At 49.7% G+C, this 22,166-nt stretch overlaps 1 protein-coding gene across 4 annotated transcripts in view; it reads left to right on the top strand.

Annotated features, from left to right (window-relative positions):
• Positions 1 to 1,590: 1,590 nt before the first annotated feature.
• The window catches only part of ST14 (ST14 transmembrane serine protease matriptase), a 38,090-nt gene continuing 17,514 nt past the window's right edge, over positions 1,591 to 22,166 (top strand). For 2 of the 4 annotated variants that reach the window (XM_070365114.1, XM_070365113.1), the window contains exon 1: positions 1,591 to 1,807. In XM_070365114.1, coding sequence (XP_070221215.1) covers positions 1,727 to 1,807 — 81 coding nt within the window. In that variant the 5' untranslated portion in view covers positions 1,591 to 1,726. Of the gene's footprint in view, positions 1,808 to 5,606; positions 5,710 to 14,181; positions 14,258 to 22,166 lie in introns of those variants that run through there. The other 2 variants (XM_070365115.1, XM_005887529.3) reach the window with 2 other exon arrangements.

Genomic DNA, 22,166 nt, shown 5'->3' with positions numbered 1-22,166 from the left:
CATCTATTTCTGCTTTATTGACTATGCCAAAGCCTTTGACTGTGTGCATCACAAGAAACTATGGAAAATTCTGAAAGAGATGGGAATACCAGACCACCTGATCTGCCTCTTGAGAAATTTGTATGCAGGTCAGGAAGCAACAGTTAGAACTGGACATGGAACAACAGACTGGTTCCAAATAGGAAAAGGAGTTCGTCAAGGCTGTATATTGTCACCCTGTTTATTTAACTTATATGCAGAGTACATCATGAGAAACGCTGGACTGGAAGAAACACAAGCTGGAATCAAGATTGCCGGGAGAAATATCAACCACCTCAGATATGCAGACGACACCACCCTTATGGCAGAAAGTGAAGAGGAACTCAAAAGCCTCTTGATGAAAGTGAAAGTGGAGAGTGAAAAAGTTGGCTTAAAGCTCAACATTCAGAAAACGAAGATCATGGCATCCGGTCCCATCACTTCATGGGAAATAGATGGGGAAACAGTGGAAACAGTGTCAGACTTTATTTTTCTGGGCTCCAAAATCACTGCAGATGGTGACTGCAGCCATGAAATTAAAAGACGCTTACTCCTTGGAAGGAAAGTTATGACCAACCTAGATAGCATGTTCAAAAGCAGAGACATTATTACTTTGCCAACAAAGGTTCGTCTAGTCAAGGCTATGGTTTTTCCTGTGGTCATGTATGGATGTGAGAGTTGGACTGTGAAGAAGGCTGAGCGCTGAAGAATTGATGCTTTTGAACTGTGGTGTTGGAGAAGACTCTTGAGAGTCCCTTGGACTGCAAGGAGATCCAACCAGTCCATTCTGAAGGAGATCAGCCCTGGGATTTCTTTGGAAGGAATGATTCTAAAGCTGAAACTCTAGTACTTTGGCCACCTCATGTGAAGAGTTGACTCATTGGAAAAGTCTCTGATGCTGGGAGGGATTGGGGGCAGGAGGAGAAGGGGACGACAGAGGATGAGATGGCTGGATGGAATCACCGACTCGATGGACGTGAGTCTGAGTGAACTCCGGGAGCTGGTGATGGACAGGGAGGCCTGGCTTGCTGCGATTCATGGGGTCGCAAAGAGTCGGACACGACTCAGCGACTGATCTGATCTGGAGGGGTTCTACGTGGGACCTGGATGTGGAGCTAGGTGGGGAGAGTTTGAAGATGGAGGGAGGCAGGGACGGAGAGAAATCGTGGTGGGCCTCCGAGAGGCGGCTGGGAGGCTGTCTTCCAGCGGAAAGGGCCACTTGTAGGCGAGGAGGAGGGCAGGGCGGTTGTTTCGCCATCACTCGATCCTTCCCGCAGCCTCTTCGGTGCGGGGCACAGTGCGAGCCGAGGGCCACCACGGGGCAGGTAGTCAGCCTGGCGGCTCCACCACCTTCAGGAGGTGGCGGTGCTTCCCGGTTCCCCAGGGGAGGAGGCAGCCGCGAGCCCGGTGGGTGGGGGCGGAGATGGGGTGGGGGCAAGGAAAGGGGGAGGGGAGGGGGCAGAGATGGGGCAGGAGTGGGGAGGGGCGGGGGCGAGGGTGGGGAGGGCACCGGCCGAGAAGGTGCGGCGGCGCGGCGGTCGGGGCGGGGCGATCCGGGAGCCACACCCTGAAACTACCTGCGCGCGACAGGAAGGGCCGGGCAGAGCCTAGGCGGCCGGAGCGCTGGGCCTGCGATCTGAACGAGGCCAGTCCCGCGCCCCGGCCCCGGCCCCCCGGCGATGGCTAGAGCCCCACGGCTTCCGGGACCATGAAGAGCGAGCGGGCGCGCAGGGGCGCAGGCGGCTCCGGTGACCTCGGCGCTGGATTCAAGTACACCTTGCGGCCGGAGGTGGGCGGCGCGGGCGCCGTCGAGGCGGGACGCGCGGGGGGTCGGGGGGCTCCGAGGGGCGGCCGGGGGGCCAGGGAATCGGGGGGTGGGAATCGGGGGGTGTTTGGGCGCTGGGGGGACCAGGGGGACCGGGGAACCGGCAGCGCCGCGCTTGTCTCGGCCGAGGGAGCCGCTGCGCTGCCGGTTTGTGGCCGCGGCGCCGGCCCGACAGGTGGAATTTCCTGCTTGGCGGGTGCCTGGCCGGACCTTCGGCTCAGCCCCGCGGTCCCCTACCCCGGCCCTCTCCCCGACCCCAACCCCGGGCAGTTCCCTGGCCTGGAAGTGGGCTCGTCTCGGCACCTGGTTATCTCCGCGCTGTCCCTGCGCCTCGGTAAGGAAGCCGCGGCGCAGGCTGTGAGCGGGGCTTTGGGCCGGGGAGGGAAGTTTCCAGGCGGCTCTGGCGTTCTGGAATCCTTGGTCTCTGCGGGAATTTGCTCTTGTCTTGCTGGTCAGAAGGCATCTGAGCCCCGCCTGGCAGAGGGCAATCGGGAGCCCGGAACTTCGGTTGCCATAGAACCTGGAGTTTAGGACTCCAGGGTGGGGCTTGGTTGGTCTTCTCGGAAGGCGGATGGAGGCCTTTGGGAAGGAAGTGGGAACCTGTGTCTGGAACCTGTGTCTTGAACCTGTTGGAGACCCTGAAGCAGGGAGCTCTCGTTTGGCGGAAAGAATCTTTGTTGCTGTTGTTCAGTCGCTCAGCCCTGTCCCGCTCAGTCGTGTCTGACTCTTTGCGACCCCATGCACTGCAGGTCTCCAGGCTTCCCTGTCCTTCACCATCTCCTGGAGTTTGCTCAAACTCATGTCCATTGGATTGGTGATGTCATCCAACCATCTCATCCTCTGTCGCCCCCTCTTCTCCTTCTGCCTTCAATCTTTCCCAGCCTCAGGGGCTTTTCTAATGAGTTGGGAACTTGAAAACATTAAATCTTACCACAGAGAGTGGAAATGGATTGTTAGTTTCTTAACTGATGGCAGTAAAAGGGCACCCTAGGTGGCAGTGCCCAGGCAGGACTGGCAGCCAGGCCTCCACCTCCTTGTAGTGGGGCCCCCAGCATCCCCTGCACACCAGGTCACCAGCACTGAGGGCTGCTGAGACGTGGGGCTCTGCAAACATGGGCCGGTCCTCCTCTCCCCCGAGATCCTGGGGCCACAGAGTGAGCTCCTCTACTGGCCTGCACTCCGTGGTTGGGCCCACATCGGGCCTGATTTGGGAGGTCTCACAGACCAATCTGTTTCTCCAGTGGCATGTGGACTGAGGGAGCTTGCCAAAGACTAGATTCTGGGTCTGCCCTGGTGCTCTGAGCCACCAATCACAACTGAGGTGGGCACTCTTTTCTCCACTTGTCCACCCTGTGCGGGAGGAAGCAGGACTCAGCACCCAGTCTGGAGGCTGGGGTCTGTGGCCAGTTGTCTGCGCTGCTGGCGGCGGATGTTTCCTTCCCGTAATTCCCGTGTTTGCGAATCCCTGATAATTGCCTGTTAGAGGAGCTCTAGAGTCCTGCCTTCTCAGCAGAGAGCCCGCTGTCTGGTGGTGTTATTTCAGGACTGTTTTTTCTTCCCTCCTTCTTCCTCACTTCCCTTTCAGGGACCCTCTCCAGCTGACACTGCCCACATGCCACACTGGCCTTTGAGCTCCCATGGCCACCCGTCAGCCCTCACTTCCTTCCTCTTTGGTCCCTCCTCATTTCTCACCTTCCGTGAAGCTCATCATTCTCCACGCCAGTTCTGCCATTTTCTCCCACGTGGATCACTGCATCTTTCCTCCTGCCAAGCTCCTTGGAACCAGCAGTATGGTGTCCTGGTCTTGGGCTGGGCGCTCAAAGACAAATTAGATCTGGTTATTTCCCTGGAGGCCCTTATGCTCTTGAGAGCCATGCTAAGAGATGTGCATGAAAATTAGACATGACTCTGGGCTCCCCTGGTGGCTCAGACAGCAAAGAATCTGCCTACAATGCAGGAAACCCAGGTTCAATCCCTGGGATGGGAAGATCCTTTGGAGAAGGAAATGACTGCCCACTCCAGTATTCTTGCCCAGCAAATCCCATGGACAGAGGAGCCTGGTGGACTATAGTCCATGGAGTTGCAAAGAGTCAGACATGACTGAGCGGTTATTTAACACAGTCCTGAAGGAAGTAGCTTGCTGTGCCCAAAGCTCATTTCAGTTTCTCCAGGAAGTCTCCCCTTGTGCCTTCCTGCTTCATGCTTCCCCAGTTCTCTCACACTCTGATCACCCTGCCATGTTTGCAGCCAGGGTCTGCGGACTCTGCCTCGGCTGTCTTCTGACCAGGAGCGTAGCCGCTGCCCCTGGGTTTGTCCTCTGCGTTAGCAGAGCCAGTCTGGGTCATGCTGAGTCCCTCAGAAGCACTTTTGCTTTTGCGTTCCTTTCTCCTGGCCACTTCCATCCCTTCATGGCAGGAGAAAGGTTCTGTTTGGTGATGCTCGGATCTGGCTGCCTCCTTCCCAAGGCTGATGACTGTGGCCCCAGCGCCCTCCACCTGATCCTATTACTATTCAGTGGGAGGTGGCCATCTTTGTGTTCCCCAGTGTTTGCAGAGACCTGATGTACATGTCCTGTCTGGGGACCATGAGCCCAGCCTGCATGCAAGTAGGGGCACGGATGTCAGTCATCATGGACACTGACGGTAACTGGGAAGCCTGCCTCACTGGCTGTCTTGGCCCCAGTCGAACCTTAGATGGTGATCAGGCAGCTGCTTGGAAGGAGTCCTTGGTTCTTTCTCAAGTCGGTGTTGCCCGGGTGAGACTCAGTGTCCCCTCGGCATGCGGAGACCAGGATTAGGAGAGCAGATTTGGTGGGGTCAAAATCAGATGTCTCAGGGGCCAGGCTCTGCAGCTCTGGCTATTCTCAGGGTCTCCTCTCTTTGTTAGTTGGTCATCCACATGACAGATAGTTATTGGGGGCCCGTCGACAGAGCAAGTGTCCTGAGGGAGAGCCCAGCCACACAATCTCTGCCTTCAGGGACCGCCCAGTAGGGTGTAGCGCTGTTATTGTTTCAGTTGCTGACTTGTGTCTGATTCTGCGATTCCATGGACCGCAGCACACCAGGCTCCTCTGTCATTCACTGTGTGCCAGAGTTTGCTCAAACTCATGTCCATTGAGTTGGTGATGCCATAGTGTAGCATAGAGATATTTGATTCTTCATGGTAAGAACTGGGTTCTGGAGAAGCTGGGGGGCCACTTAGGAGGGGTGTCTGACTCAGGCTTGAAGGACCAGGGTAGGTGAATTATAGCCAGAGCCACCTGTGACGTGGTGACAGCAATATTTAATGTGGAGCCAAGACCTGATGCCACTGCTTTCCCTCCAGGTGATCTCAGAGATGTTACCTAATCTTTCTATGCTTCAGTTTCTATGTTATAAGAATGATATGTATGTTACAGGCTTGTTGCACAGATTTAAAGGGATAATTTACATGCAAGCCTTTTATAAGGTTCAGCCTGGTGTACAGGTTTGTGGCCTGTCTCTGGAACACAGGGAATGTCCCCCCAGTGATGGAGACCCTCTTCCAGTCTTTATTTCTCCTCCCTTTACTTGGCTTCTATGAACAAGGTCCTCCTGGGAAGGGGAAATGGTGCTGAGACTGGCTACTCGACCCTTTCTGCCTCCTACCACACAAAACAGAACTGTAAGCACTTCCTTCTTTCTCGGTTCTGTGCTGGCCCCTCCGGAAGGGGAAGGCCCTGTGCTGAGAAGTGTGTGCTGTGGGGGGTTGGCGGGGTACTGAGACCTGGGTGCTGTGAATGGACAGGAAGCCTGTGTTCCTCAGCTCTTACCCAGCCTTCCCTCCACCTCGGTCCTGGGAAGACCTGGAAATCCATGGCCTTCATTCAGAACACGGGAAAACTGAGGGTAAGAGAAGATGACACTAGCTTGACAGCTGCCCAAGGAAGAAGGCTGTGTCGCCTGCAAACCCCTGGGAGTCGCCATGAGCTGGCTCCTTGGTGGGGGTGCATCTCATCACAGCCCCCTTCCTCCACCTTTCGCGGCCAGCTGTGGTCTGTGGCTGCCGTGGTTCTGGAGTTCCTCTGGTGCCATCTCCTTCTCTGGCCTGTGGTTCTGCCCAGGCTATTGGCTCATGTCTCCTAAAAGAGAAAGTCTATTCTTAGAAAAGTGGTGACTGTGTGACAAGCCCCCAAGGAGCCCAGGTCCCAAAGATGTGGCTTCTGGCCACATGCATGCTGCTGGAGTGTTCAGAATACTAATCATTGCCGAGTTTATTGAGCATGGACCATGTATTATACCTCTTAGCATCAGTACTATTATTATCCTTTTATAAGTGAAGGAAGTGGAGCGCAGAGAGGCTAAGTAACTTGCCTGAGGTCACAGAGCGAAACAATGGTGAGATCAGGATTTGAACCCAAGCCAGGCTGGCATTGCTGTATTCCACTTGGACTGCCTTAGTGAAATACAGGGCTAGTAGCCCAGTGGGCTCAGAAAGGGATGAAGCACTAAGGGTGAGGGCTGATTTGATTTGGTAAGAAAATGGATTTTTCTTCTTGGGACTTTCTGGGACTGAACACATTTATAATAACCATTTGGTAGTACAGGAAGGGTCACTGGGAACTTCTGAGAGGCTCATGGAACTCTCACCCGGGCTGGCAGTGGTGAGAAGAGTGTTTGGGGTTTGCTCAATGTTTGTGGGCAGTATTTGCCCTTTTTTCTTTGCTAAGAACTTTTCTAGAAGCAGATTCCTACTGAGAATTCCATCTTGGAAGCTCACGTTTTCAGAATTTGCTTGTTCTTCTACGCTTAGCAACAGAATTTAGAACCCTTGTGATGGTTGACTAACGGCTCAGAATCTTGGATCCTTTGTTCTCTTGAGTTGGTGGTGATGGTGGTGAACGGTGAAGAATAGGATGACAGTCATTACTACCCATCACTAAATACGAACACTTTGGTTTATTCTTTCTTATCCTCACAGCAACCATAGGAGAAAAATGCCTAATTTATAGATGACCATGTGTATTCAGTTGCTCAGTCGTGTCTGATTCTTTGTGACCCCATGGACTGTAGCCCACCAGGCTCCTCTGTCCATGGGAGTCTCCAAGGAAGAATATTGGAGTGGATTGCCATCTCCTCCTCCAGGGGATCTTCCCCACCAGGGATCAAATCTGTGTGTCTTGTGTCTCCTGCCTTGGGAGGTGAATTGTTTACCACTGCGCCACCTGGGAAGCCCCTACAGATGACAGTACTGAGATTCAAAAGGTTTTCATAATGGCCCAGTCCCAAAGAAAGGCAATGCCAAAGAATGTTCAAACTACCGCACAATTGCAATCATCTCACATGCTAGCAAAGTAATGCTCAAAATTCTCCAAGCCAGGCTTCAACAGTACGTGAAGTGTGAACTTCTGAATGTTCAAGCTGGATTTAGAAAAGGCAGAGGAACCAGAGATCAAATTGCCAACATCTGCTGGATCATTGAAAAAGCAAGAAAGTTCCAGGAAAACATCTACTTCTGCTTTATTGATTGCGCCAAAGCCTTTGATTGTGTAGATCACAACAAACTGTGAAAAATTCTTCAAGGGATGGGAATACCAGACCACCTTTCCTGCCTCCTGAGAAATTTGTATGCAACTCACAAAGCAACAGTTAGAACCGGACATGGAACAGACTGGTTCCCAATTAGGAAAGGAGTAAGTCAAGGCTGTATATTGTCACCCTGCATATTTAACTTATGTACAGAGTACATCATGCGAAATGCTGGGCTAGATGACGCACATGTTCGAATCAAGATTGCCAGGAGAAATATCAACCTCAGATGTGCAGATGATACCACTCTAATGGCAGAAAGTGAAGAGGAACTAAAGAAACTCTTGATGAAGGTGAAAGAGGAGAGTGAAAAAGCTGACTTAAAACTCAACATTCAAAAACCGAAGATCGTGGCATCCAGTCCTATCAAACAGATGGGGAAACAATGGAAACAGTGAGACACTATTTTTGGGGGCTCCAGAATCACTGCAGCCATGGTGACTGCAGCCATGAATTTAAAAAACACTTGCTCCTTGGAAGAAAAGCTATGACCAACCTAGAAAGCATATTAAAAAGCAGAGATATTACTTTGCCGACAAAGGTCTGTCTAGTCAAAGCTATGGTTTTTCTAGTAGTCATGTATGGATGTGAGAGTTGGACTGTAAAGAAAGCTGAGTGCTGAAGAATTGATACCTTCGAACTGTGGTGTTGGAGAAGACTCTTGAGAGTCCTTTGGACTGCAAGGAGATCCAGCCAGTCCATCCTAAAGGAACTCAGTCCTGAATGTTCATTGGAAGGACTGATGCTGAAGCTGAAACTCCAGTACTTTGGCCACCTGATGGAAAGAACTGACTCATTGGAAAAGACTCTGATGCTGGACAAGATTGAAGGCAGGAGGAGAAGGGGATGACAGAGGATGAGATGGTTGGATGGCATCCCCGACTCAATGGACGTGAGTTTGAGCAAGCTCCAGGAGTTGGTGATGGACAGGGAAGCCTGGCGTGCTGCAGTCCATGGGGTCACCAAGAGTCGGACATGACTGAGTGACAGAACTGAACTGAATGGAATGGCTGAAAGGCAGTTAGAGGCAGAGTGAGAGTTCAAACCTAGATCTGTGCGACTTCAAAGTCTACGGCCTTAACGCAAAGCCATTGTACAATTGTATTCCAAAGGGTGGGTGATTGACGCACATCCCCAGCAAAGCCCTGGGACACGTGGTTGGACAGAGTCCTGAGCCCCAGGTGCCAACATGGGTCCACTGCCGACCTCTCACACCACACCTGACTGGTTTCTCCTTTGATGAGGTTGGTAAACCTCACCTGGTAAACCAGGAGACCGACTGGAGATGATGCTGAAAAATGTAGCTTTTGTTTAGGATATGCATGGTTAAAAATCATTATGGGAATTAAAAAAAATTTTTTTTTTAAATTTATTTATTTTTGGCTGTGCTGGGTCTTCGTTGCTGTGCGGGCTTTTCTCTAGTTGCGGTGAGGGGGGGCTCCTCTTCCTTGCGGCGCACGGATTTCTCATTGCGGTGGCTTCTTTTGTGTGGAGCTCAAGGGCACGTGGGCCTCAGTCGTTTCGACTCCCCGGCTTAGAGCACAGGCTCGGTAGTTGCGGTGCAAGGTCTTAGTTGCTCTGCTGCATGTGGGATCCTCCCTGACCAGGGGTCAAGCCCTGCACTGGCAGGCTGACTCTATACCACTGAGCCGCCAGGGAAGCCCATAATGGGAATTTTAAAATAGAAGAACTTCACCTGCCAGAGGAAACGAATCAGGTTGTTTATGTGTTGCATGCTCTGTGCGGTCTGTGCCATGTACAGGGGTTTACCTAGTGTGTGGTTGTATATGTGCAGTGTATGTTCTGGAAGGCCTCTCAGCCTCCTGTCTGCTGGGCACAGTGGAGGACTGCAGGCTGGAGGAACGGGTGTCTCGCTGCACAGCTGTGCCCAAGAGGGTACCCTCACGCACCCAAGTCGCTCAGGGCGGTGCCCTTGGGGCTGCCCCTGCGTCCTTCCTGTGTCGTTTCTTATATCGAAACAGCTCTGACGTGATCTTGGAGAAATCGTCTCTGTCGGTGGCATCCTACCGGGAGGGAAAGGCCGACACCTGGGATGACTTAATCATGAGTCAGAAGGCCCTGGGCTGCCTGCTGGAGAGGCCGTGCAGAATAGCACTCTGTCCGGCTTTGCTGAGAGCGAGCGCACCACCCTGACTGCCGACGCCAAGCCTTCAGCCTCCCACGGCTGGGACCGAAGGAGTCCAAGGAGCCAGCAGGGCGTCATGGCAGACCCAGAGTTTTGAGTTGACGAAGCCAGGCCTGTAATGTGTCTCCCTAAAATGTCAAGTAAATCTCCCCGCTCCCCAGCTTTTTTACTTGGTCATACTTTAAACAATTATTTTCATATTTTATTTATTTTTGGCCATACCGCACGGCTTGTGGGATCTTAGTACCCTGACCAGGGGTTGAACCCAGGCCCTCAGCAGTGAAAGCGTGCAGTCCTAACTGCTGGAACACCAGGGAATTCTCTAGAGAGGCTTTTTAATATCTTGGTATTGCCTGTGTATATTTTCTATTAAAAAGTTGCTTTCTTTTTTCTGATTATTGAAGTTAGGAAAGGACATTTATTTATTTTTGGCTGTGCGGGTTTTCTCTAGTTGTGGTGAGCAGGGGCTACTCTTCTTGCGGTGTGCAGACTTCTCATTGCGGTGGCTTCTCTTGTTGCAGAACACGGGCTCTAGGGTGAGTGGGATTCAGTAGCACACGTGGGCTCAGTAGTTGTGAACCACAGGGTTAGTTGCTCCACTGCATGTGGGATCTTCCCGGACCAGGGATTGAACCCGTGGATGAAACCTGTGTCTCCTTCATTGGCAGGCAGTTTCTTAACCACTGGACCACCAGGGGTGCCTCAGGACTTTTTTTAAAACTTGAACAATGTAGAAATATACACAGTGAAATTCCTCTGAAATTCTCTCCCCCAGGTTTCATAATCCCTATAGTTTGATTTCTATTCTCCCGGTCTTTTATGCATGAACCAATACTTTTATGCATATTAATATATATGTGTACATGTATTCTTTCCCAAATGGAATCATAATGTTCTTCCTGTTCTGCAGCTAAAGGCATGGTTGTAATGAACTAATTCATCACACATTTATTACAGATCTTTATGCATGCTGGGATTGTGGAACAAGACAGGGCTCCCTCCCGCTCCCCACCTCCATCCTTAAGGAGCAGGTGGTTGACCTTGAGCGCTGACCAACTGCCCCTGGAGCTGTGCTTGGGACGCTGGGGAGACCAGAAGGGGCAGGGCTTTCCTGGGGAGCGTCTCAGAGGAGGCACCTAAGCGGGAGTTTGGAAGGGTGGGAAGGGCCCAGCACTGACTTTGTTTTTCTTCAGTTAACATTGTATTTTAGAGAGTTTTTTCCCACTCTTTGAAAAACTATTCTTGATTGCTGTGTAAAGTTTCATCCAGTGGATGTGTCATTCTGTATTGTTATTTTATTTGTGGTATTTATGTGTGCTAATTGCCTGTGTTATGGAACAATGAATGGAAACAGAGCCAAGGGGCTAGCGGAAGAAATTGACGAACAGCCCTGACCCATTTGAATTCTGCTGCTGAATTCTGGGTTCCAGGTCTTAACGGGAACATTGCTCCTGTGAAGTGGCACCAGATGACCAGAGGTTTAAACAGTTTGAATGGTTGGTTGAGTTGAGCATTTGAGCTGGACAAAGAGCAGACCCAGAGGAGTGTTTCTGTAGCTGCTTGGAGCTGGAGGAGCTGGGAGGAATCAGGCTGGTTCTATTGCAATGCTAATATCTGGGCTATTGTGATGCCGAGTGCCCTGGGGGAAGGGAGAACTTTGTAATGCTGGCCCTAGCCGAAAAAGCTATTTTCCCCAGAAAGGGTGGCCCCCGGGGGATGGGACCGGACACGGATCCGGAGTTCTCTCCTCGCTCTGTCCTTGCACGGGTTGTAGTCGTGGACTGGGGCCTCTCTCTGGTGATGGGACTTTCTTGTTTGCATATTCAGTGCTTTCTCCCAAACTGCTAGATTTGTAGTTGAGCTAATGTTCCTGGCCCTGGAGAAGGAAATGACAACCCGCTCCGGCATTCGTGCCTGGAGAATACCACGGACAGAGGAGCCTGCCGGGCTGCAGTCCATAGGGTTGCAAACAGTCGGAAATGACTGAGCAACTAACACTTTCCCACTTTCACTTTTCTAACATTCCTGGGGCCTTCCTGGTGGCTCAGATGGTAAAGAATTTGCCTGTAATGCAGGAGACTCGTGTTCAATCCCTGCATCAGGAAGATTCCCTGGAGAAGGAAATGTCAGCCCACTCCAGTATTCTTGCCTGGAGAATCCCACGGACAGAGGAGTCTGGTGGGTTACAGTCCGTGGGGTCGAATCCACGCCTGCTGCGCTGAAAGCGAGGAGTCTTAACCACTGGACTGCCAGGGAAGTCTTGGTTCAGAATCCTGACTGTTGGTACACAGACATATACATACACAGACATACACCAGTGATAAAATCTTATGGAACTTATTATAATGAGTACAAGTAAAATGGGAAAGTTGAATCAGATCTGTGGGTTATAACAGTGTCGTAGTGTTATAGTCTTATGAGATGTTACCGTTGAGGGAGACTGGGTGAAGCGTACAAGGGATCTTGGTATTATTTCTTACGATTGCATTTGAATTTACAGTGATCTCAACAAAAGTGTTAACGACTAAAAAAGCACTATCCCATGAAACTGGAATGTGGGCTCAGTGAGAAAAAAGAAGAAAGATGAAAAGAAATTACACATTGCTGCTTTAACCTCAGTCTTCAGTTTCTCCTTCGTTAGCTTCTTAGTCTTGTTAGTTTCTTGGTTTCTTGTTCAGTTTCTTTCTGGTTCAGCTTCTGGGGCAATGTGCCTGGTTTTGCCCCTGCAGGCAGATACTTCTGCTCCCGGTCAGGTGACAGGAGAAAGGTGGATGTGGCTGGGCCCAGAAGAGGGTTTCTGACCAAAAAGGACACAGTGAGGGCAAAGTTTGTGGGATCAAAGAGACTGGCTGTATTGAGGGGTGCTGCTCTGTTATGAATCTTGGAGCCCATCTGAGATAGAATTCTCTGCTTAGAATAACAAAAGAGGGGGAGCATTTAAATGAGGACTGGGAGAGGAAGAGACCAGGAGGGTCTAAAGTTAGATGCTGAAGGTATAGCACGTGACGGGGTGGCTGACACCAGAGAGCTTGGCGAGCTGTCAGCTGATCCCTGGGGTGTAGACTGAGCTTTCTCTCCCCTTCCCGGAGAGTGGAGACAAGTCTGGAAAGTTCCCTGGGCCTTGGAACCTGTCTTGGGTAAGCTACTTAATTCTGGCTGTGAAGAACGAAGTCCTTCAGTCAGTCTGTCAGTCAGGTTCTAACCCTGGGCAAAGTCAAGGGTAGAGGGTGTGGGGGAGAGAAGCAGTAGAAAGAGGAAACTGGGACGCCTGACCTCCCAGGACTGCCTGTCTGCCCGCTGTGCCCTGGGGATATCATTGATGCCAAGGGTCTAAGGGAGGAGAGGTCCCAGGGACAAAGACTGTGGACTGAGGTGGTCCACAGACACTTCCTGGAGGGGCTGGGCCCTGGCTTTGTCCTCGGGGACACATTGGGCTTCAGAGGTGGTGATGTGAGCCGAGCCTTTCACAGTGGTGGGGTGGGCACCAACCTACTTCCTCACAGGTCTGGGGGCCGCCTGGCTGAGGACAAGGTTAACACGCCCAGACCAGTATTGGAGGGGTAGAAATCCACCCACCTCGACCGCTCGTAGAAGAAAGAAGAGGCTTGTATCTGCCGAGTCTGGTTGCAGGTGTGTGTGGTCCTGGTGCCACAGTGGTGTGGCCAGCCGGGGCCCTGGGCAGTGCCAGGAATGGGGAGGGGATACAGGCGTGAAACCTGCAGGAGCTGGACGGTGACTGGCAGAGAATCACCAGGTCCTGTGCCCGCAGTGCCCACGGTCGGCTGAGTTAGACTCTGGGAACTTTCTGTCCAGCTCTGACCAGGTGTACGGAGTTTAGGTTTATTTCCTCCAGTGGGAGCCGTTGGCTCTGAGTCAGCTTTCTGTTCTCCTGGATGCCTTGGGGTCACAGATCTGCAGGTAATTCTGGATCCTCTGTAGGGCCCCGCCGCCTCACCCATTTCCTGGCAGGTCAGCAGCTGAGAAAAGTGACCAGGTTGAAAGGGAAGGGTCAGGGGGTCAAGCAACAAGAAGGCAGAGAACTCAGGGAGTCCATCAGCTGCTGACAAGCCTCGGCTGGCAGTGTGTGTCTGCTGGCAGCCTCCGGGACTTCTGGGTGCTACTCATAAGCTGTCGTGGGAGGGCCCTGAGCTTGGGCGCCAAGTCCAGCCCCTCTTGCAGGTACCTTGCATCCCAGGCGATTGCTTAAAATAGGCCGACTGAAACTGACATGACCCAGCTAGCGGGCTCCTCTCACTGAGAGGGGAGGTGGGTGGGTCCAGCCAGCAGCCTCCGGGAAAGGATAGGTGGCCTGGCAGGTACTCTCCAGATCCATTTCCTGAGAATGACCTGGGATGCGGGGTAAGCTTGCAGATCCTGGGGTGGTGCCCCTGCTCCGCAGCATCGGAACCTCCCAGGAGAGGGACCAGGGGATCTGGATGCTGGGCAAGCACTATGCTCCTTTTGCTGGTGTGTTTTAATCATTATTTTTCACACCAGGCAAGTCTGGGAAATGCTAGGGTGGTGCGATTGAGGGGAGCCTCCTGTTCCTTGAGAATCTGGCTTCTTTGGGAAATCAGTTGCCCCAGGGCTGGTGAGTGAGTGGATTCCAACATGGGTGTCTTTTCCCTTCTCCTTTGTTGCTTCAGTCATCCTGTGATGAGCGGATCAAGTGTCCTCTCTGTGCTGGTCATTGTGCGGGGCCGGGACTGCAGTGACCGCAGAGTGAGTGAAGTCCCTTCCCTTGAGAGCCTGCATGTCGGCTGCTTTCTACTTATAGCCGCTTGAATTTTTTTTTTGATGGGTGCTGGTTTTTTAAGATTTATTTATTTATTTTTTGGCTGTGCTGGGTCTTCGTTGCTGCGCCTGGGTTTTTTCTACTTGCAGAGAGCGGGGACTACTCTAGTTGAGGTGCACGGGCTTCTCATTGCAGTGGCTTCTCTGTTCACAGGCTCTAGGGTATGTGGGCTTCAGTAGTTGTGGGCTCGTGGGCTCTAGAGCTTGGGTTCAGGAGTTGTGGCATTCAGACTTAGCTGCCCGATATGGGATCTTCTCGGACCAGGGATCAAACCAGTATGCCTTGCATTGCAAAGTGGATTCTTATCCACTGGACCACCAGGTAAGCCCATGCTGCTGATTAAACTGGAGAGAGCGCATCTAAGTAGGGCCCCTCCTGCCTGGAGACAGGGTCCCTTCATAACTAGCAACTTGAAGAAGGGGCCTTTCTCCAGGTTCACCCCTGGTATCTCAGTGCCACGTATTGTACTGTGCTCAGTATCTCCCAGGGTGACAAATACAGTGTTAGGTTTTGGAATTAACTCCTTGCTCTGTCATCTCTGGTAGCCTTGAGCCATGCTGAGTTTCTAGGGACTCTGGCCAGGATCTAACTTGACCTGGCATTGGGGAGTAGCCAAGAGAGTTATGCTGGCTTTGTCTTTTTCTCTTGAAAATAAAGGCATCTCAAAGTCGCACGAGATGGACCCTCACCTTGGGAAATGATTGCAGGCATGCACACCATGCTTTCTTGTTTGAACCATGTCACGGATATTTTCTGGTTCTCATCATGGAATTGACATCCATCTGGGGCTTCCCTGGTGGTCTAGTTGTTAAGAATCCATGTGCCAATGCTGGGGACACAGGTTCGATCCCTGGTCTGGGAAGATCCTACATGTTGCAGAGCAGCTAACCTGTGTGCTACAACTACTGAGCCCATGCTCTAGAGCCGTGCACCGCCGCTAGAGAGTAGCCACCACCCTCCTCAACTTGAGAGAGCCTGTGTGCAATTAAGACCCAGAACAGTCAAAAATAAAGAAACAAATAACTCTTACAAAAGAATTGAAATCTATCCAACCTGGTGGGTATACTGAGTCACAGAACCTGTGACCAGCAGTTCACGGTGGAGCTGGGAGTGGCGCATGAAGCCAGCCACCCTGTCTAGCCTCAGGTCAGTGTCTGCAGCCAGTGACATCACTTCTGCCCCTTGATCTTGATCCTCAGTTGCAGGAGCACGTCATCAGGCATCACGTGAGGGCATTTCATGGCCCCTCCCAGGACTGCCCGCGACCTCTTAAGCCTCAGCTTCATCCGCTGCCTTCCCAACAGATCACACCCAACCTTGGCCAAATGAGGAACAGTCTTAAAAAGGAGAGCCTGGTGTGACTATTTATTTCTTCTCTGTCTGCTTTGACTGGAATCTCCTGTGGATTTTTGGGTCATTACTGTCCTTTCTGCTGTTTGTAAACACAAGCACTCACCAGTAGCTGTTCTCCCGCAAGGACCGTAATGGGCTGCCAGCTGCAGCTGCTGGCTCTAGATCTGCTGGTCCCTGGAGCCGGTTGGAGAGCCGGCCTGGTGGGCGAGCAGTGGTGCCAGCCCATCCAGGGGCACTCGGGGAACTGGGCAAAGGGTGCTGTCCAGAGGAGGCTTCTGAGGCTGATTTGGACACAGTTTTGCTCGCTAAGCATGTAGCTTTTAGCTCTGGTGAGTCTGGTACTTAACAGGAGTAGGGTGGCCACAAGGGTCTGTTGTTCACTCAGTCGTGTCTAACTCTTTGCGACCCCATGAACTGTAGCCCTCCAGGCTCCTCTGTCCATGGGATTCTCCAGGCAAGAATACTGGAGTGGGTTGCCATTCCCTTCTCCAGGGGATCTTCCCTGATCCAGGAATCGAACCCACATCTCCTGTACTGGCAGGAGGGTTCTTTACCACTGAGCCACCAGGGAAGCCCACAAGGATCTTTCCTATAGCATCAAATAAAATATGCCTTTTCCTTTTTACCTTCTATAAATTTGGTTTTTGGACAATCCCTGACTTTGGGGAGGATAGGCATCATTTGCACTGATGTGCTTTAAACCGGCAGAAAATAGGATATTCTCCAGGGCTTACATGTCTTTCCTCCTTGGTCTTTGGGTGGTACCCCCCGCCTCAATCCCTCCAAGAAGTCGGGTGGACAGGATGGTGATCTGATTTGCCCTGGTGTCCCGCTCCCTGGGTCATCCCTCCAGGAGCTTTGTGTGCACCTGTGAGTCCCTCCGTGTGCACCTATGATGTCTGTCTGTTCTCCAGGAAGTCATTCCTCACTCTCTTGTCTGAGCTGGCCTTGAGCCTCCAGGATCTGACTCAAGCCGGCTGGTGAGAAGAGGCTGTGAGAGTTGTGTGGCCTCTGTTTGTGGTAGGCCAGCACCTGCTTCACAGCACAGCACTGGGTTTTATGTGTGCACCTGCGAACGTGTTTACTTTATGAAAGAGAAAGGAGAGGCCCAGGTGGGCATGCACATCCTCCCGCTTCCATTGGCTCTTTGGCCTGTAGAGGTGGTCGCATGTAGGGAGAAGACTGTGTTTGCCATTGAGCCTGAGCTGGTGGGAACTGCCTGCCTCCTATTTCCCTGGGGGCCTCCCGGTCCCACGCATCTGTAAAACCCCAGCCACAAGGGTTGGTGTGGCTTATCCCTCTTTGTTGTTTTACTGGCTTCACTCCCTTTGTGAAGGGAGACATCACTTTGCCAACAAAGGTCCATAGAGTCAAAGCTATGGTTTTTCCCATAGTCAACGTACAAATGTAAGAGTTGGACCATAAAGAAGGTTGAATGCTGAAGAACTGATGCTTTCGAATTGTGGTGTCGGAGAAGACTCTTGAGAGTCCCTTGGACAACAAGGAGATCCAATTAGTCAATCCTAAAGGAAATCAGTCCTGAATATTCATTGGAAGGACTGAAACTGAAGCTGCAATACTTTGGCCACCTGATGGGAAGAGCTGACTCATTAGAAAAGACCCTGATGCTGGGGAAGATTGAAGGCAAAAGGAGAAAAGGGGGACATAGGTTGAGATGGTTTGATGACATCACCGACTCAGTGGAGATGAGTTTGAGTCAACTCCGGGAGATGCTAAAGGACCGGGAAGCCTGGCGTGCTGCAGTCCATGGGGTCACAAAGAGTCAGACACGACTTAGTGATGAACAGCAGCAGCAACACCTCCCTTGTGACTTTGGACAAGTCACGCCCTGTCTCTCAGCCTCAGTCTCCTTATCAGTAAAATGACTGGGTTAGGCAAGATGATCTCTCATATACCTGAAAGTGGAGCCAAGAGTGGGGTAATAAAAGAAGTCGTCTAGTTACTGATTAAACAGCATTTCTGGGCTGATCGGAGCCCAGGATTTACACTGCAGGGACGAACAGACCTTGGAGCCAGCCCCACCGCCGACACCGTGCTCCGCAGCCAGCCTGGGGTTGCGCCTGGGCTCCACTGTCCATGCTATCAGCCACCTTTCCTTCCCAAGGAGTTGGCTTTCCCGTTTCCCACCTGAGTTTCCCACCCTGAGTTCTGGGTGCTGACCGAGGGAGGCCGAAGATGAAGGTCAAATCTGGAGCGCCACCTCGTGGCTGTGTGATCCCACAAACTCATCATTTTCCCCTGCCTTTCTGTAGAATGGTAGCGAGGATGCCCCTCATGAATGCTTTCAGGGTTGTTGTGGGGCTTGAGTAAGGAAACAGTTGTGAAGTTACCCTGTACGCTGAAAATAAACTGAATAAACTATTATTCTGTTACATTTCTTCCAACACATATAGACATAGACACACAGTTTGCTCAGAGTCTAGATAAAGCCTTACTCTTTTTTCATTTTCCAGTATTATTAGACAACCAAAGACCTTTGGACATTTAAAGCAAACCTGCAACCTAGACGGGCAAAGACATGATTCTGAAGATCATATAAAAACAATCAAGTTGGTATCCTAAGAAAGAACAAGAAGGTGGTGAATTCATAGAATCAAAAAGGCTATGGTTAAAAAAAGAACCATCTAAGAATCACAGTCACTGTTGGAAATGAAATGCATGACTTAAAAAAAAAATTTGTTGTCTTTGCAGTAAATCTCAAGATAAGGTGATGTAAGTCCTTCAGTTTTGTTCTTTTTCAGAGCTTGTTGCATAAGAATTTCAGAAGCAGCTCATCAATTTCTGTCAACAGCCTGCTGAGGTTTTGATCAAGATAGTGCTGATGCTGTAGGCAGCTGAGGCAAATAAGACATCTTAACTATCTTGAGTCTTCCAACCCATGACCATGAAATTTTGCTTGATTCATTTGTATCAATTTTTAGATTCCACATATACGTGATATCATATGGTATTTGTCTTCGTCTGACTTACTTCCCTCGGTATGATAATCCCTAGGTTCATCCATGTTGCTGCAAATGACGATATTTCATTCTTTTTTATGGCCGAGAAATATTCCATTGTATAAATATACCACATCTTCTTTATCCATTCATCTTTGGTCAACATTTAGGTCGTTTCAATATCTTGGCTATTGTGAATAGTGCTGCCCGGAACATAGGGGAACATGTATCTTTTTGAGTTACAGTTTTGTTCAGATATAGGCCCAGGCTTGGGGTTGCTAGATCACATGGCAACTCTGTTTTTAGTGTTTTGAAGAACCTCCATACTGTTTTCAACAGTGGCTGAACCAGTTTACATTCCCACCAACAGTAAGAGGGTTCCCCTTTCTCCACACCTTGTTCAGCGTTTATTATTTGTAGAATTTTTGATGATGGCCATTCTGACCAGTGAATACCTGTGATACCTCACTGTAGTTTTGATTTGCATTTCTCTAATAATTATCTAGGTTGAGCATCGTCTCATGTGCCTGTTGGTCATCTGTATGTCTTCTTTGAAATGGGTGGTTAGGTCTTCTACCCATTTTTCGATTGAGGTGTTTGTTTTTTGTTACTAGGTTGTATGAGCTGTTCGTATATTCTGGAAATGAGGCCCTTGTCGGTCATATCATGCAGTAGAGGATATGCTTTTAAACCTCGGTGTTCTGAAACTTCATCATGATGTATTTTGTTATGTGTGCTTTTTCATTTATCTTTCTCATTATTCATTGAGCCCTTTGAAGAGATACGACTCTCTTTAATGCTTGGAAATATTCTTGTAGAATTTCTCTATCACGTCCGCTGCCAGACTCAGGAATGGGGCTCAGGTATTTATAGAAGATAGAGGTGAGACAGGGAAGGGCATTATTAGAAATCTCCAGAGCCCCACCTCCACTCCAAATAAAAATGCTCCTATCCACACATCCCATAGAAGGGATGGGAAATTGATTTCTCCAGACTCGAGGACACTGGGAGCCAGAGGGCTGCAGTGAAGGCAAAAACAGTTATAGGTCTCTTCTCTCCCATGTTCTGAATGCTAGTGGCTAGGTTTAAATTATCCCATCCTGGAGACTAGAAAATCATTTTCTGCAGTAACCAAGCCATCCCATAGAAAAGATCTACACAGCCTAGCAGTATCCTAGGGAGTGTCCAATAAAGTGTCTGGCTAGTCACTGAATTGTGGCCCAAAGTGAAGCCGCCTCTGGCCGGCCATGTCCACAGAACTTCCAAACAACCTTTAGGACTTCATTCCTGAATTTGAGCAAATAGCCTCATATTCTCAGGCATTTAAGGAAAGCCTTCAACACAAAAGAGAAAATCAATAGCAGTTTCTCTATTGAGAAAAGTTACTCAATAGAAATATCAGGATGAGAAGATTTTTGCATCCAAAAGTCAGAGAACAAGACAGAACTTTTGGAGATGAAAGTTTTGATAGCAGAAATGAAAAAATAGATTAAAAATCAAGATGGATAATAGTAGCAGAGAAAGGATAAATAAAGGATCCATATAGTAGGACTTACAGAAACAGAAAAGAGAAGATAAAGGGGAGGACATAATCTAAAATAATGCAGGAAACTTTGCCAGACTGAAAGATAAGACTTTCCAAGCTCAAAGGGCGGATGGAGAGCTCAGTGTTGTGAAGTTGAAAGACCCAGTTCCAAGCACTTCCTCAGGATTTTCAGAGAAAGACAACAAATTACGAATAAAAAATGATGGATTTGTACTATTATCTTATTTCTGCAAAGCAAAATTAAAAGCTGTAGAACATTGGGGACTTTAAAATTCTAAATGAAAATTATTTGAATTATACCCAGCCCAGACAGTAACAAACACGAGTACAGAGTTAAGGTCCTTCTGAAACATGCAAAGTTGCAAGAAATGTCCCTCTCTAGAAACTACTGAAGTATGTGTCCACCGAAATGAAGTGAGCCAACAGAGGTGAAGACATGGAATCCAGGAAATAGGGGTTTTAATGCAAGAGGGAATTGGAAGTTCCCTGGTAGTCCAGTGGTTAGGACTCAATGCTTTCACTGCCATGACCCTGGGATCAATTCCTGGTTGGGGATATTACCCACCCAACAGGAAGTTGAATTCAGGAACTCCCCAGGGTCACGGTGGTGGGGGAAGTTCCAGACAGCAGCTACGGGAAAGGACAGAGTGCCTCCAGGAAGAAAATGAAATGAGAGGTTCTTCGACAGACTTTATATGTGGAAGGTGAGAAGAACGTTACAGAGCACTTAGATTGTATGGAAAGACTTAGATATATGTGGAAAAAACAAAAAAACCTGAGTAAATGAATATTCACAGCAGGAGAAATAAATCAATTGCAGTGGGAAGGAAACTATAGGGAACAATATTCTCAAGATTAATAATAAAAACATAGAGTATGGACATAATGTATTTTTTAACTTTAGCCCTGTATCTTTTGGGAAGATGGGTGGAAGACAGAAGGAAGGACTTTGAAATACACATTCAGTTCAGTTCAGTCGCTCAATCGTGTCCGACTCTTTGTGACCCCGTGAATCGCAGCACGCCAGGCCTCCCTGCCCATCACCAACTCCCGGAGTTCACTCAAACTCACGTCCATCGAGTCAGTGATGCCATCCAGCCATCTCATCCTCTGTCGTCCCCTTCTCCTCCTGCCCCCAATCCCTCCCAACATCAGAGTCTTTTCCAATGAGTCAACTCTTCGCATGAGGTGGCCAAAGTACTGGAGTTTCAGCTGAAGCATCATTCCTTCCAAAGAACACCCAGGACTGATCTCCTTTAGAATGGACTGGTTGTATCTGCTTGCAGTCCAAGGGACTCTCAAGAGTCTTCTCCAAAACCACAGTTCAAAAGCACCAGTTCTTCGGTGCTCAGCTTTCTTCACAATCCAACTCTCACATCCATATATGACTACTGGAAAAACCATAGCCTTGACTAGACGGACCTTTGTTGGCAAAGTAATGTCTCTGCTTTTGAATATGCCATCTAGGTTGGCATATTCCTTTCCTCCCAAGGAGTAAGCACCTTTTAATTTCATGGCTGCAATCACCGATTACCGTACTATAAGTCAGCTGATTATATTTTATAGATGAATCGAGTTGGTGGTATTGGCGTATTATTCAGAAATATGGAGACAAATTCCAGAACAAGCAGGTTGGAAACATCTTAAGTGGTTGACTCTGGGGTGTGCTTCTTTTTTGTTTTTAGAATTTTATTTCATTTTGAGATGTAATTTTGAGGTGTACGATGTGTTGGTTTGATCTGTTTATGTATTGTAGTACGATGATCATGGTGGGGTTAGCTATGGGGTGTATGTCTGGGTTTGATATTAGATGAAGTCACAAATATAATCCATTAGGAAACTAAAATTCGAGATACAGATACCCAAATGTGGCAGGCGTGGGGACAAGCTCTCACAGCAGTGAGTAAGCTGTGTGAGAATGTCTGAATGTGACAAACCAGGAAATGTCAGCTCAAGTACAAATCTGAGGTTCACACC

This window comes from Bos mutus, chromosome 29 (genome assembly GCF_027580195.1).
Source record: "Bos mutus isolate GX-2022 chromosome 29, NWIPB_WYAK_1.1, whole genome shotgun sequence".
In the NCBI taxonomy this organism is placed as follows: Eukaryota; Metazoa; Chordata; class Mammalia; order Artiodactyla; family Bovidae; genus Bos; species Bos mutus.
This window is presented reverse-complemented; position numbering and strand designations above follow the sequence as displayed.